The sequence below is a fragment of the Dermatophagoides farinae genome, chromosome 6 (genome assembly GCF_024713945.1).
Source record: "Dermatophagoides farinae isolate YC_2012a chromosome 6, ASM2471394v1, whole genome shotgun sequence".
NCBI classification, from domain to species: domain Eukaryota; kingdom Metazoa; phylum Arthropoda; class Arachnida; order Sarcoptiformes; family Pyroglyphidae; genus Dermatophagoides; species Dermatophagoides farinae.
The window spans coordinates 1992804-2008103 of NC_134682.1; the positions used below are offsets into that span (position 1 = coordinate 1992804).

The 15300-nt window shown below is 30.6% G+C and overlaps 7 protein-coding genes across 8 annotated transcripts; 1 reads left to right on the plus strand and 6 right to left on the minus strand.

Annotated features, from left to right (window-relative positions):
* Positions 1 to 31: 31 nt before the first annotated feature.
* Positions 32 to 4407, minus strand: LOC124494100 (uncharacterized). 2 transcript variants are annotated; one of them, XM_075732090.1, is made up of 4 exons: positions 1937 to 4407; positions 885 to 1809; positions 257 to 798; positions 32 to 172 (listed from the first exon to the last, which is right to left on the minus strand). In XM_075732090.1, exons 1-4 carry the CDS (start codon positions 4405 to 4407, stop codon positions 127 to 129), a joined length of 3984 nt encoding a protein of 1327 aa, XP_075588205.1. In that variant the 3' UTR covers positions 32 to 126. The 2 variants fall into 2 exon arrangements, with proteins under 2 accessions (XP_075588205.1, XP_075588206.1); XM_075732091.1 differs by lacking the exon at positions 32 to 172 and having other exon boundaries at positions 253 to 798.
* Positions 4408 to 4413: 6 nt separating this feature from the next.
* On the minus strand, positions 4414 to 7615 carry LOC124494093 (very long chain fatty acid elongase 6-like). Its single transcript, XM_047057246.2, has 2 exons — positions 6875 to 7615; positions 4414 to 4449 (listed from the first exon to the last, which is right to left on the minus strand). The coding sequence occupies exons 1-2, from the start codon at positions 7613 to 7615 to the stop codon at positions 4414 to 4416; spliced, it is 777 nt and encodes a 258-aa protein (XP_046913202.2).
* Syx18 (syntaxin 18) lies at positions 4561 to 6659 on the minus strand. The gene is made up of 4 exons (XM_047057254.2): positions 6374 to 6659; positions 6195 to 6313; positions 5493 to 6128; positions 4561 to 5195 (listed from the first exon to the last, which is right to left on the minus strand). Exons 1-4 carry the CDS (start codon positions 6562 to 6564, stop codon positions 4669 to 4671), a joined length of 1473 nt encoding a protein of 490 aa, XP_046913210.2. The 5' UTR covers positions 6565 to 6659; the 3' UTR covers positions 4561 to 4668.
* Positions 7616 to 8011: 396 nt separating the features above from the next.
* Positions 8012 to 9505, minus strand: LOC124494088 (succinate--CoA ligase [GDP-forming] subunit beta, mitochondrial). The gene has a single exon (XM_047057241.2). It carries the CDS (start codon positions 9503 to 9505, stop codon positions 8183 to 8185), a length of 1323 nt encoding a protein of 440 aa, XP_046913197.1. The 3' UTR covers positions 8012 to 8182.
* A 900-nt stretch (positions 9506 to 10405) lies between these two features.
* On the plus strand, positions 10406 to 11744 carry LOC124494090 (manganese-dependent ADP-ribose/CDP-alcohol diphosphatase). Its single transcript, XM_047057243.2, has one exon. The coding sequence runs from the start codon at positions 10406 to 10408 to the stop codon at positions 11573 to 11575; it is 1170 nt and encodes a 389-aa protein (XP_046913199.1). The 3' UTR covers positions 11576 to 11744.
* LOC124494099 (uncharacterized) lies at positions 11576 to 12587 on the minus strand. Its single transcript, XM_047057252.2, has 2 exons — positions 11968 to 12587; positions 11576 to 11912 (listed from the first exon to the last, which is right to left on the minus strand). The coding sequence occupies exons 1-2, from the start codon at positions 12219 to 12221 to the stop codon at positions 11678 to 11680; spliced, it is 489 nt and encodes a 162-aa protein (XP_046913208.1). The 5' UTR covers positions 12222 to 12587; the 3' UTR covers positions 11576 to 11677.
* Positions 12087 to 15278, minus strand: Kap3 (kinesin associated protein 3). The gene is given in 7 exon segments (XM_047057234.2): positions 12087 to 12702; positions 12704 to 12905; positions 12975 to 13079; positions 13147 to 14326; positions 14387 to 14903; positions 14971 to 15083; positions 15155 to 15278. Coding segments are annotated over 7 exon segments (2244 nt in total). The 5' UTR covers positions 15176 to 15278; the 3' UTR covers positions 12087 to 12596.
* Between the last annotated feature and the right edge of the window lie 22 nt (positions 15279 to 15300).

Below are 15300 nucleotides of genomic sequence, written 5' to 3' on the forward strand. Positions count from 1 at the left end.
ACACACACACACACATCCATGGATGGATCCATATCGATGCTACTGCTATTTTATTTTATCATCATTCATTTTCATCATTATCGATTCTGAAATGAATTTCGATTTTTTTTCAACGTCAATGCTATTTTAGTTTTTATTTTTATAATATGAAAGAAATTCTTTAAGTAAATTTCTATATGAAAAGTAAAAAAAAAGAGAAAAAAAATTAGTTTGTTTGATAAACAAAACAAAAAAATAACATCATCCAATCATTTACCGTAAAATCAATTGATTAGCACCCAATGATATTCTTGCGAAATAATCCATTTGATTATTAATTTCTAGACAAAATTCATGAAATAATCTAGGACATTGACTATTTGCTTTTGGTGGTAGAAGAAATTTGATTACTTCAAACAATTTTGCTGGCCGTGTTTGTGCATTTGCCTTGATGAACGGACTAATTACTTGTTCAATGAAAATTTTAACTTCTTCCGGATCTTCACCATCTCCAATATTGCGATGTGATTTTTTCATACTTTGTATCAAACATGATATGATTGTCTGAAACAACGCAATACGATAATCGGATTGTTGACCAATATTGAATTCGCTAATGTTTGTACGAAATATGATTTCTGATAACCGTAATAGATCCTTATATGACAGTTCATCCAATCGGCAAAATTGATTTAAATATTCATATAAATCTTTTGTAATCGATGGTTCACGTTGCACAAGAAATATCGATTTCAATAAAGAAACTATTTGCACATGCCAATTTTCATATACTCTGATACTACGATTAGATATCAATGTCTTTTTGATTGAGAAAAAAAGTTCATCATTATATGGTGATCAAGATAATAGTTGCAAAAAAAAAATTCAAGCTAATTAAAACTTACTTTGATTGCAGTATAGTTAAGATATTGGCTCATTACAGGCAAATACATTAAAATTAATTGACGAATTTTTCGATTAAGATATGGATCATTTGGATCTAATTCAATAAGACCTTCAAAAATCATTGGAAATGATTCACGAAACAAAGATGGCCATAATGATTTGATTTGAAGAATAAATTGACTATTCGATGGTAGAATGATCAAGTTCTCCAATATGATGATAAGAAGACAATCTGATTTGCCCACAATATATGATTGACGAGATAATCTTGAAATAAGCTCAGCTATTATTCGATACATTCGTGTCATTAATCGAACATCTTTCATAGGAAGATTGATAAAAACATTTTTCGTCATTGCACTATATCGTCGGCTTATAGTGGCTAGAATTTGTTGTGATTTTATAATCATTGGTCTAAAATAACGATCCACACGATTCATATGTATGATTCGTTCCAAATTTGGTGTCGAGTCAAAACGATCACATAGAATGGTTAGAAATTTTTCGTAAATTATTCGTATATCTAGCATAACAATAGAATCAGATTCAGATCGTGAAATATACCAACGAAAAATATGACGAGAAATGACTAGTAATTTTTCATATTTTTCTGTATCCGCTTCACAATCATTATTAACATCATCATCATCATCGATAGTGATCAAAAGTTTGGACCATGTGGCCACAAATTTTTGTGCTAAATCATTATCACTATTGATTGATTTTAATATCTCTACCATAAAATTATCATTGAACAAAAGATGAAGATAATGCAAATGAAATACATCGACATTGTTGTTGTAACATTTTCCAATATTATTTGAAGAATTATGATGATGATGATGTGAATCTTGACCTTGAAATGATAATAATAAATCGATAATGTTTAAATTTTTACATCCAATTTGTTGTTGTTGCTGTCTGCTGTTATTTTGGAAAAATCGAGAAAAAAAAATTTTAAAATAATTTACATTTTTGGGATATATCTTTCCTTTCGATGACGCATGCAAAAATAATGAAAATATTTTTCATTTTATTTATATGCACTTACATTATTATTATGTTTATTATAGTAATTTTCCAAGCAATACAGGCAACAATTTCATCCGGTTCATTTTCATGATTTTGGCTGGCAATAATCATTTCCAATTTAATCATTTCAATCATTGATTCTATTAATGATTGCATTATATTATCAAATAATGATGAATGATAATGATTATCAATGTTTATGATGATATTATGATCAGATGATGATGATGTTGATGGCGATGGATGTTCAGTTTGTTTATAGTAAACAATAATTTTTTCATAAAAAACATTAAGTAATTTTTTGAAAAATTCCATTACAATTAAACGATCTGATTGATGTGTTTCGTATGATAAAAAACGTTTATACATTTGTATTAATTCAATTTTTGTCACTAGATCATCATAAAAATATAATAATTGGTCAGATGATTTCGTTAACATTATGGTTAATTCATTGAAATAATTATTAATAATTTGAATAAAATGTTTTCTTGGATTGATTAATGTCATATTTTCCAATAGAATACTGTTAATAAATCGATTCAAAATTATTGCAATTTTTCGATTTTCTTCACCAACAATTGGTTTCATGTGAAATATGGCGAAAAAAAATTTTAGTAAAATTTCTTGAAAATCTAATGTTCGTTTTTCTTTCAGTAGTTCTTTGATTGGATTCAACAATCGATCACTATGTTCGTGCCATCGTTCCGTTGGTAGAGCATCGATTAATGTTAAATATAATTGTCCAATTCGATAGAATCCATTTGATTGAATGGATCGTAGAAAATTCGGTTGCAATGTGACGACTATTTTGCTAACAATTTTCTGATAACTCATCATCATTGTTCGTTCGATTTGTTGTAATTGATTTTTCATACGATTCGTTTCTGAATTCATTTGTTGAATTTTTTTCATCTGTTGATGAAAATAGAATAGAAATATTTTATAACTATCATTATTTTGATAAATATCATCATGTAATTCGATTATTTCGTGAATTTTATCGGTCCATTGTTGACCATCTTTGATGGTCATAATCATTTCATTATCCAAAAGATTTACATTGGATTGTAGAGAGAATTTATAGTTGAATCTTTTTAGAAAGAAATCCATAAATAAAATGACCAAATCGATTGATGGATCCGAAATGAAACGACTGTATCGTATAGCACAAACAATTAAAGTCGGAATCAAACGACACTTGCCTATTAGGCTGGACGTTTTAATCGATGGATATCGGCAATCAATTTCACGTAAAATTGTTCGATAAATTTTCACAATATTAGTTGGTATCTCATTTCGAATGTTATTGTGATTATATGTAACTGCTTGATATTCATTCAGATCAATGGTTAATAATGGAACAAGATTCGACCAAAGCCAAATACTATATTGATCAAATTCTTTTACGAAATATTTCTCAATTGTAATCGATTTAAAATGTTCGATTTGTACTTCTTCACGAGCCGTCATTGTCATTTTATCCATATTTTTCGAATCAAAATAAGCCATAATATCGAACAATATTGATTGGAATTGATTATCATTATCACTAGAATTCATCATAAACTTTAACATTAAAAACACTTGTTGAAAACATGTACATATAAAAGGAGTAAATGTTGAATTTGGTTGTATATAACAAGAAAAATCTTCATCATCTTGAATGTTTTGATTAAATCTTTCAATACTAAAACATAAGATATCGTATAGAAATAGACGTGAACATTGTAAAAACAAATCATTATTGGCCGTATCATTCATTAATAATAGATTACATTCAGAAAAGATTCGATGATGAAATTTGGTCGATTTACATTTCAAAACAAATAACATTTCTAAATATGTTGACCATATCTGTAATGTAAGATGAAAATGATGATAAAAACAGCTATCAGAATCGGACTTACGATGAAAACTAAATTCTTGAAATTTTGTTTCAAATTGTGATAGTCGACCGACAAACAATAACAGTTGTCGCATTTCTTTCAGTATGAAAACACATTTAGTACTTTCAGGATTAACATTCGAATCTTGCATTTCATCATGGATGATCATCATAAAAAATCGTTTAAGAAAATGTAGAGATTCCAAAATTGGATGACAATATTGTTGAACAAAATCGACATTGACATTGAATTCAATATTACAATCCTCTAAAGTGGCAGCACGTATTAGATTGAAATTTTTTTTAATAAAAAGAAAAATTGGTTGTAAATGTCGATCATTATTCACTTGTTCAATGTAAGGAATTCGTATAAATTTAAAAAACACATGGGTTCGTTTTTGTTTTTTCAAAGAATCACAATATTCTTGATCATTTTGTTGTACCACTAATCGTCGAAAATATTCAGAACGAACATAATGAAATGTGTTCAACAATTGTTCGATAAATGTTTCCAATGATTTTGATGAACATTGTTCCATCAGACGAAACATGGAACAAAATTTTGGATTAATTTGTGGATCACAATGTAAATAATTTTCCATGATTAATTAAAAACAATTTTCAGACAAAAACAAAAAATCTAGCTCTAAAATCAAAACGCGCCAAACTCAAACCAGATGGGAAACTATTTTGATTTAAAAAACCTAAATATCTGTGTGAAAATAGATCCATGCAACTTCAAATGTCAGTTTGGATTATTTTTTATATGCAATTTATTCCAATTAGAACTTTTTGAGTTATAAATAAATTTTATTTTACAATTTTTTTCTTGTATATTAAAAAAACAAAAAAAAAATAGATAATTATCGAATCCACCAATCAATCGGTCCTAATAAATCCTGTTTAAATGTAGCCATTGTTATCATAGGTTCAATAACTCGTTGTTGATTGAGCAGATTGAATCGATTAAATCGTGTTTTTAACACTTTAAACCGTGCATCTTCTTTGACATTGATACTGAAATAATGTTCATCAATGCCAATCTTTTTGATCCATACCCATCGGCGGCCATTATGTTCAAATTTTGATGGATTAGGCAAATAATTCGAATCGATGGCTAATGATTTATAAAAATTCAGATTTAATGTAACACCTTGTGGTGTACATTCCTGAATTTTAGCCACCATTGTTTCACCTTCAATTAGATTGAATATTAAACATTGGAAACGACAATTGACGAATAAATCGGATTTGTTCATAATCGCCGAAAGTATTTCATAGCCTTCCACTGAGGTAACAATGATGAATAGGCCAGCATTATAGATAACTTTGTTGTACATACATCGATTCAGCAATAATAACAACAGTTCGTGCATATCAACATTTCGACTGAAATATCGACATGGAATACATATCCGTTTAGTTAATTCGATTATCTGGAACATTATTATGAAAATCGATTTAATTATTTGACAAACAAACACACACACACACACACACTAAGCATCTCATGTGGTCATCACCATTTCCACACAAATGGATAGTAAACATGCATTGAAATAGGCAAAGTAAAAAATTTTAAATTTCGAAAAAATCAATTTATTTTCATTTCATGGATTATACCAATCCAAAAATAAAACGACAAAAGCAAGTGTTGTGATAAAAAATAGTATCCAAACACGAAATCCGGCATTCTTACGCATTGCTTCGCGTAGCTGTTCATTACCTTCACGTATCGATTCATTCGATGTGATGGTCGATTGATTTAAATTATTTAGATCACATTCTTGTTTGAGAACATTTTCTGAAAACAATTCTTGTAATTTAGATATTTCCGTTAATTTTTTTGTTATGTTCATCACTTCTTCATTCATCGAATTCATTTGATCATAAATTTGTTTACTTTCTAGCTGAAATTGTTTTTGTTCTTCGGGTGCTAATCGTGAATTAATTTGTTCTTTATTCGAAGACGATTCATTATGGTATTCATTATTATAGAATGATTTTACATTCAAATTTGAATTGTTAACCTGTTTCTGGCCATCGATACGTTTATTGGATGGTTTCATGTCTTTCTTGATCTTAATAATTTTGCCCGTGACCTGATCATCGGATGAAGATGATCCATCAATACCATCGATTTTATTATTGCTGTTGGTGAATGATTTATTAAGGCGAAAAAATTTTTGTGTATAAAGATTTCTTCGTAATCGCAAAGCTTTATTCTTATTGTGCATATCGTTGATGGATCGTAGATACATTTCGACCAGATTGATTGCATTCAATTCATGTTCAAATTGTTGATTGGTGGTCCTTGATTTCACTGAAATTAATGAATAACAAATGTACATTCGACTTTATCATCAATTTAACACTATATCTTACTTACATTCAACACGTAATATTTTGATTACATCATTTCCCAATTTGACAAAATCTTGAACATCTTTATCGATTTGATCACGTTCCTCATCGGTCATTGCCGAGGATAAATATAGAATTGAATTGCTTGAATAATAATATTAAATTGGCTAGTGGAAATATAGAAAAAACTTGGAATAGACTTACTATATGTTGACATAATCTTTTTTATTGGCTAGTAGATAATCTCTCATACAGGTGATTGATGCGACTAGCTCACGAAGTTTCCATGAAAGTTGTCTACTTTTACCATCGTTTCTCAATCCATTGGATCCATCGACATTTCGATGATTGTTGTTTGTATGAATAATTTGTAAAAAACATTTTGTTTGATCCATTTGTTGATAAATAAAATTACAAAAAATTTATATATAAAAAAAATCGACAAAAACAATCATCAATCTCAAAACGAATACGTACACATTGTTGTGATGAGAAATTTTTCTCAGAAAAATTGTTTTGTCGAAAAATTTCCGAGCAATTTTGACATGAATGAAAGAGAACTATAATTCTAATAAAATGATTTATTCAAAACAAATTATTTTCGTTTATTAATTATTTGTTGGTAAGTTTAGCTCTTTTTATTACATGATTTTTAAGTGAATGTCTTTTCATTTCTTTTCGAAATAAATGAGTAAACAGTGCAACATAGATGATATACATAACAAGACCAGATTCAACCGTATAACCACCATTTGAACAATTGCTATCCGTTATCATCCATTTCTCATAAAAAGCTAATGAATTAATGGTCAAACCGATAAACATTTGTGATGTCTGTAAGATGGTCACAGTGATGGCCACGGAACCAGGTAAACGAATCTGACAGCTTTGAAGATAATAATATCCATACATTAATGAATGTATGGCCGTATTCATCGTACTCATCCATCGTCCAATTGCCGGCAGATAGACAGCAATATACCATGAATAAATCATTGTTAATACATGATGGAACCAATGTATGAATCGAATACGTTTTTGACGTGCCAACAAGAATATTGTATCACCCATTTCAAATAATTTAGAGCTTACAAACAGGAAATACCAATAATAAACACGGCGATCATGATGATAATCCCGATCACAATAGGATGCCCTCAATCCACGTTGATAAATTTTCTCCACAAAATTCATACCCAAACGATAAGTGGCCATCACCGAAAAGATCATCAATGTGAAATTCCATATTCGCAGATATTCCAAACATTTAATTGGCTTTCGTATCCAATTCGGCAACGAAACGATCAAAGCAACATAAACTATGGCAATCGGTATCGAAATAGTCCAATATGATTGAAACCATTCGGTCTCTAGAAATGGAATTCCATCATCAAAATGAATCATCAAAGCAAAAATAATAATGACAAACACATATACTTTGATCATGGTTGCTTCTCAATCTTTCAGATGATTTTATTCATTGATGACAAACAAAAATATAGAACGATTAATGAAAAATAATATGAAAGACTTCAACCACATTTGATCGATAAACCTTGTTCATTTGATTCAGGCCTTAGATTTAATTTAAAATGGCATTCATTTTATACATCGATAAAATAATCTGCCAAAAATGATAAAATATAGATTTGGTTTCCAATCAATCGTTACCCAAATATTGCCCTGATACTGGCTTTGCCATGAAAGTTTATATGACCAACCATAGTAATCCATATGTGTGCTAAGAAAATTTGGACACTTGTCTGACCGATTTATAATCTGAATCATAGATGAAAAATATAACCATAGTAATTATCATATGATCAGAAGTGATAAGATATATTTCCATAGGCAAAAATTTATTTTGATAATTTTTATGAAAAAAAACGTGAACAAATACAAACGAAAAAACAATGGATTCTCTTCGAAAGAATTTGAACCAAGTCAATTCTTATTGTGAATAATTTACACATTTGGCCAGGTACAAAAAAAAATATAATTAACGATCAATAACTATGTTGATTTAGTAAATCCGACCACTTTTTGTGCAGCATCATCAAGGTTTTTTGCCGATATAATATCCGGTACAGTGTTGATCAGATTAATAGCCTGTTCTGCGTTTGTTCCTTCTAATCGTACAACCAATGGTACGGTTAATTGATTTTTAGCAGCAATCAATCCTTTAGCGATCGTTTCACAATTCACAATACCGCCGAAAATGTTGACCAGAACTGCCTTCACTTTTTTATCAGTCATAATCAATTTGAATGCACTTTCAACACCAGCCTGATTTACCGAACCACCAACATCGAGAAAATTGGCTGGACTACCACCATAACGATGTATAATGTCCATTGTGGCCATAGCTAATCCGGCTCCATTAACTAAACATGCAATATTACCATCCATTGGAACGAAATTTAGATTGTATTCTCGGGCCAATCGATCTCTAGGATCTTCTTCGCCTGAATTTTCCTCGAGAATTTGGTTCATCCAATCCTGACGGAACATTGCATTCTCATCGAAATTCATTTTAGCATCGAAACAAATCACTTGATTCTGTGTGGTGATACCCAATGGATTGATTTCCATTTGTAGCGCATCTAATTTCAAAAACATTCGATATAAACTTGATATTTCGGTTGCCGCATCCTCTTTAAGTTGACCATTCAATCCAAGTCCTTCGCCGGCCACTCGTAATGCCAATTGTCGTTCCAAATCTTTGGAATTTTCACTGATTGAAATTGGGAATTTATGAACAGCTTCAGGACTTTTTTCGGCTACCTTTTCAATATCCATACCGCCTTCTGGTGATGCAACAATAATGGGTCCACCGCTAGCTCGATCCAAAAGGATTGCCAGATAAAGTTCTTTTTGTATATCAATAGCTTCAGCAATCATCACCTTTTTGACCAGAATACCTTCTTTGGTCGTTTGTGCAGTGATAAGATAATCGCCAAGCATTGCTTTAACAATCGGTTCGATTTCAGCTTTATTATTGGTCAATTTAACACCACCTTTAAAGCCGGAATTTTTGAAATATCCTTTACCACGACCACCGGCCAATACTTGTGCTTTAATAACATATTCATTTGCTTTCAAAGCTTCATCGGCAACAATATTTTTTACCTGACTTAAATCGGATACTATACGGAATTTCTGTATCTGCAGTCCATTCTTTTCCATCAATTGTTTACTTTGATATTCTTGAAGATTTATATGACGTTTAGAAATGAAATAAGCCGTAGCTGGTGATAATGTATCACGTAATGAATTACGCATGAATGATGGCAACAAACCACCATTTATATTTGTCAAGGCTTTACGAAACAACATTTTTTTCACATTGAAAATTCGAAGATTCTGTCTCGGATTTTGTTGTTGTTGTTGTTATTGTTATTTTTGTTGATTATTATGAGTATACTAAACTCATGGAATTGATTCGATTCGAAATCTATAGATGTTTTTGTGTGTGTGTGAACAAGGTTATCACCAGCAATCGATCAATCAATCAATCGATACGTGATGATTAAAATTGGGATAATGTTTATGCGTGTTTATAAACACAATCCACACACACACACAACAGTTGGACCTAAAAAGAAATAATCACATTTGGCGACAAGTTTTTCATGTATTGAACACTAGATGGTGACAATTGAAATTCATTGAAATTCCTCCTTTTTTTTATCCTCCTCATGGCATGATTCAATTCATAATTGAATCGAACTGAATATCAATGCATGCAGTATGATTGTTACTTGCATAATTTTGCAGTGACTTTGATAAATCTTAACGCTATTTGCTTTCTCATCATTTCAGCATTATTTGTTTTTTGTTGTTGTTGTTTCTCTTTCGATTTAGATGCTGATGAGCACATCTCTATAATTTTTTTTTTTTTTTTGATGAATTCATTCCGTATATATATCGCTTAGAACATTTATTGAATTTTGTCTCAAACAATGTTGGCATCATCATCATCATCCTTATTATTCATTAACCCTACTGTTAAGCTGGCAACAATTCCTTTTTCAATCATGTATACCTTTGCTATTGCTTAACGACAGCTTTATTTTTATTTTCTAAAAAAATTCAAAGTCATTTTGACGAATCAAAATAATTGTAAACAATTTCCATCACTACCATCGTTGGAATCGCTCCATTTGGCCGTTGTTTCGATTCAATTATTGGTCCACAAGTGAACATTTTCATCATACTAGAATTGGTTTGTCTACAATGAATCCTATCATTACTGAATCAAAATTACCTTTGCTTCGATTCGGTGTCGTTGCTGATGTTCAATATGCTGATAATGATGATAAACAAGCCTGGTATAATCCAACTAAAACACGATTCTATCGAAATTCATTGAAACAAGTGACAAAAGCATTCGAATATTGGGAATCTATTGGCAGATCGGATGGCGATTGTCCTATTGGATTCATCCTTCAATTGGGCGATATTATCGATGCATTAAGCAAATCAATCTGTAGCCGTTCAGCTATTGATCGTACGCTAGGTTGTTTTTTAAACAATGCTAAAATGCCTACTTTTCATACGGTTGGAAATCACGAACTTTATAATTTTAACCGATCTGAACTTTGTCATTTGTTCGATGAATATCTTTTCCATCATGGTGTACATGAAAGTTTGAATGTTTCTCATCCGAATGTGAATGGAATTGATACGAAAACATTGTATTATCGATTCAAACCTCGACCTGGTATTAAATTCATATCATTAGATACTTATGACATAAGCGTATTGGGATATGATCAAAATCATCCAAAATATCAGCTAGCATCAAACGTATTACGATCATATCATCATTGTGATGATTGGAATGTATGGGACAGTGATAAGGATTTAAACGATGCTGATAAACGATTTCAATCATCGAATGGAGCATTAAGCCCAGAACAATTACAATGGTTGGATGCTGAACTAACTGAATCGGATCTTATGAACGAAATGGTCATCGTATTCGGTCATGTTGGCCTACATCCAGAATCCTGTGGCTGGGATTCAATACTTTGGAATTATGATCAAGTTATCGATTGTTTTAATCGTCATGAATCAGTGGTAGCTTATTTTAATGGCCATGCACATAATTGTGGCTATGCATATGATGGTAATGTTCATTATATTGTTCTGCATGGCATTATAGAAACACCACCAGATATTGAAGCATTCACTACGGTTACTATTCATGATGATCATATGCTTATTGATGGTATGGGTGTTGAACGAAAAATTCTCGCCAGTTATCATAAAACATTTGCCTTCGATCCTATTGTTCCAGATTATAATGTTCAAAATCATTTGATTAGAATGCCTATTACAGTTGGCCTTGATGAATATCATACGGAGATGGATATTCCTAATACAATCAAAATCAAAGTCTAGTTTTTATTCTTAACCAATTTTAATGATTGTTACTATTATTTTTTTTTGATTAATATAGATTATTTTAATTTTATAATAATAATAAGATAAGAATTGTCAATGTCATTTAATATATTGCTTTTCTTGTTGCGTTGTTAGCCAATTCAAATAAAATGGTATTCGTGAGATTTTTTTCTTTATTCGTTTTGTTTTTCTGTTAGAACGTTGTTGTCGATGACGTCTTGGTCTAGTTTGCATTCTTTGCCAATAGTTACGATCATATTTTTTCGACGACATAAGTGATCGATATTCGAGGCCTGAATGACCAAAATCTGGTGATGAACCATAGCCGCCACCACTATATGAAAAATGTTGTTTGATTAGATTAATTTATTAATATTTGATTCACTTACTAAATCGGTGATGGAGCAGGTGGTGGTAACGGTGGGGGTGGTGGAGGTGATCTTGAACCAGCTTTTTGATTGCCATATTCACTACCGATGAGGAAACCGACAAGAAAACCTTCAAGAAATTTCTTTTTTCTTACCAATTTAAACACAGAACATTCGATTTGATGATGATGAATGTATAGAATCGATAGTAATAATACAATGATTAGCCATTGGCTATCCGATCGGATTAAATTCGATGCCAACATTGTCACCATATATGGATGGATGGATGAGTAATGAATGTATCATGAATACGAAGTAAACAAAAAACTTGTCCGTTCGATCATGACGTTTTCATATGGATCATTCGATCGATCAATAATGTTTGAATTACTAGATCGATATTCGAATCGGTTGAATGGACGGCACACATTTCATCATTCAAACAAGTTCGGTGATCATTCGGAGCCATTGAATAGATATTAATTATTACGAACGTTTCATTAGATCAATTGAGTGTCTATAAATAGAACCAGCCATGTATTGTTTGTAGCTCAAAACCAATGATTATTTCATTGACAATCTCATTATTTTCTGTTTCATCTATGAACTATAATTTTTTTTTTTACTATTACATTCTTCCAGATTGATTAATTGACATTTTCATCCGAAAGATTTTCTGAACTCGAATCACATAGGACGTCCATTTTAAGAAAAAGATCCGGATAGATGAACATATCTTCCAATAGATGATTTCGATTCACTTGAATTGGATCGTACACTTACCATACTCAACCATTTACTATTGTGAGCATTGAATTTTTCTGAACATATCCGGTCGGCTAAGCTATGAGCTTGTTGAGTATCACAATCAGCCAATAAATCCAATGTAAAATTACATAAAGTTTTGATTCGATAATTTTTATCATACATTAATTCGATTAAATAATCGGTAAGTTCTGTGTAAGAAAAAAAAATTATTGGATTTGATTGAAAAAAAATTTATAAAAACTTCTGTTTTAACTTACTATTATTTTGACATAAATCATTTCGTCTTTGATCATCTGATTGTTTGGCCAATACATATAGGCAATAAACTGCATTCGAAACTATTTGATCACTTTCTTGATTCACTTGAATTGTTAACAGAAAATTTGTTACTTTAATTTAATTTAATTTTAGCAAAAAAAAAATACTTACAATTTATCAGATTGAGTAGATAATCGACCATTTGATTATCGATAAGATAATCAGCCAATTCTCTGTCATTCGATAATGCTTTGGCCATCATATTCAACAGATAGCTTAATGCTTCAGAATGATTTGTTTTCTTATCCGTTATACGATAATTGTGTATGAAATCGATGAATGAATATTTTTCAAACAGACGAACCCAATGATCCAGGATGGTGGGGGCAAGATTAGCCAGAATAGAGGCACATTCTATTTGCATTTCTGGTGAAGCATTTGTTTGTTTAATTGATTCGAATAAACTGTTCACAGTGGTCGAATTAAATGTTGAATCATCATTCGAATGGCAGGTAATATTTCGACATAATCGTAATAGATGAACATTGTTATCAACAATGGCTGAACCAATCAGTTCATGTAGACGATTTCCGTTCTTATTGATCATCATGGCTGCCATATCTTCATTTATGGCCAGATTTGTTAGCAATCGAATAACGATCGGTTTATAATCAACATTAGTGAATATTTTCTCTACCAACGAATCAATCATTTGTTCATTCGTTTTGAATATGGGCACAAATTTTTGTTCACAACTAATCAGATAGAATATGGAAACGATAACAGAAGTATAACGGTCTTTAAGGAAAAAAGAAATCAATTTCGGTACAATACCGGCACGAAACAAATATACACGAATATCTCTATCAATCATCAGATTGTATAATAATTTAAGTGTATTAACAATGAGCAACTCATTATCCAAATAGAGTAATGGCGTTAGACTTTTGTAAATACATAATTCTTTCATCTGATTTTTATCTTCAACAAAAACCGATAGCTTTTTCAAAAACAATACGACAATCAAAAGTAGTTCTTGATTATTACGTTCCAATAATTTGCCCAAAATTGATACGATTCCTTTATGATGAATTTTATATTCCAATTTTAAATCTTCACTGATATTCAATAAAATGTACAATGAATAACGGAAAAAAATGTTTTGCTTATTGATCAATGCTTGATGTGAATAGGAAAGAAGTTCATATTCGCTACGGTCATCATTATTATTATCACCATCATCATTATGATTGTCTAAATTTTCACGTGCCTTTATCAATTCTTTTAGCCATGATTCTTGCCGTAACATTTCATAGTAAATTAATTCCAAACATGTGGAGCCAACTTTGTACTGGCAGAAAAATAATAATAATAATAATCAATGATTTGAAATTTGACTGATTCAACTTACATTTGTGATGGCAAAATGGAAATCTGAATATTTGCTAAAATGGCCAAATATACAAGCAATGCAAATGGAAAGTTCAAGTGATTTTTTACCATCTTCACGAAACACTCGACTCAATGCACAGAGTAATGTATCATTTTGGCTAAGATTTTCAATAAGACAATCGACCTGTGACAATGATTTGAGTATGAGATAGGCACCTTTAATCTTATCATCGAGTTCTTCATATAAAAGTTCGATATAGCTATCCAGATCTTTGATTGATATGGCCGATGCTGGAATTGTTGATTCCAAATTTTCAATAACATCAGAACGAAGATTAAAGCTAAGAAAATTATAAGTTGATAATGGATGTGAATCATATGGAACAGGTGATATCGAACATTTTCTATCCAATTCGATTAGTTGGCCAACTAATTCATAGTAATGAAGTTGTGGTATCACATGACTTTTTCGTATTATTTTTCGTGCAATTTTTTCAATGTTTAGATTTTTATTAGCCGGTTTGTTGATTTTAATACTAAACATTGCGAAACAAAACAATGATAATGATGTGATCATAAATTTCAAATTTGAAAATCTCTTACATTTGTTTACAATTTTGATTCGAAACAATTTGTTTTTGTTCCGAAATCGAATCATAATAGACAATCAGACATTTATTTTTACAATCGGCATGTATTCGTTTAAAGATAGCATTCTATAATGATATATACAAAAAAAAAGTTATATCAACATAATAATTTGTCATTTTTAAAACAAAAACTTTACCTTATGTTGAAAGGAGTTCATGATCCAGGATCAATAATCATAATAATAATAATAACAAAAACTTTGAAAGCTCGAATGTCCGATTCGGTATTCGGTCGTTACCAGTGGATACCGTGTGAGTTGTTTTGATTATTATTATTTTTTTT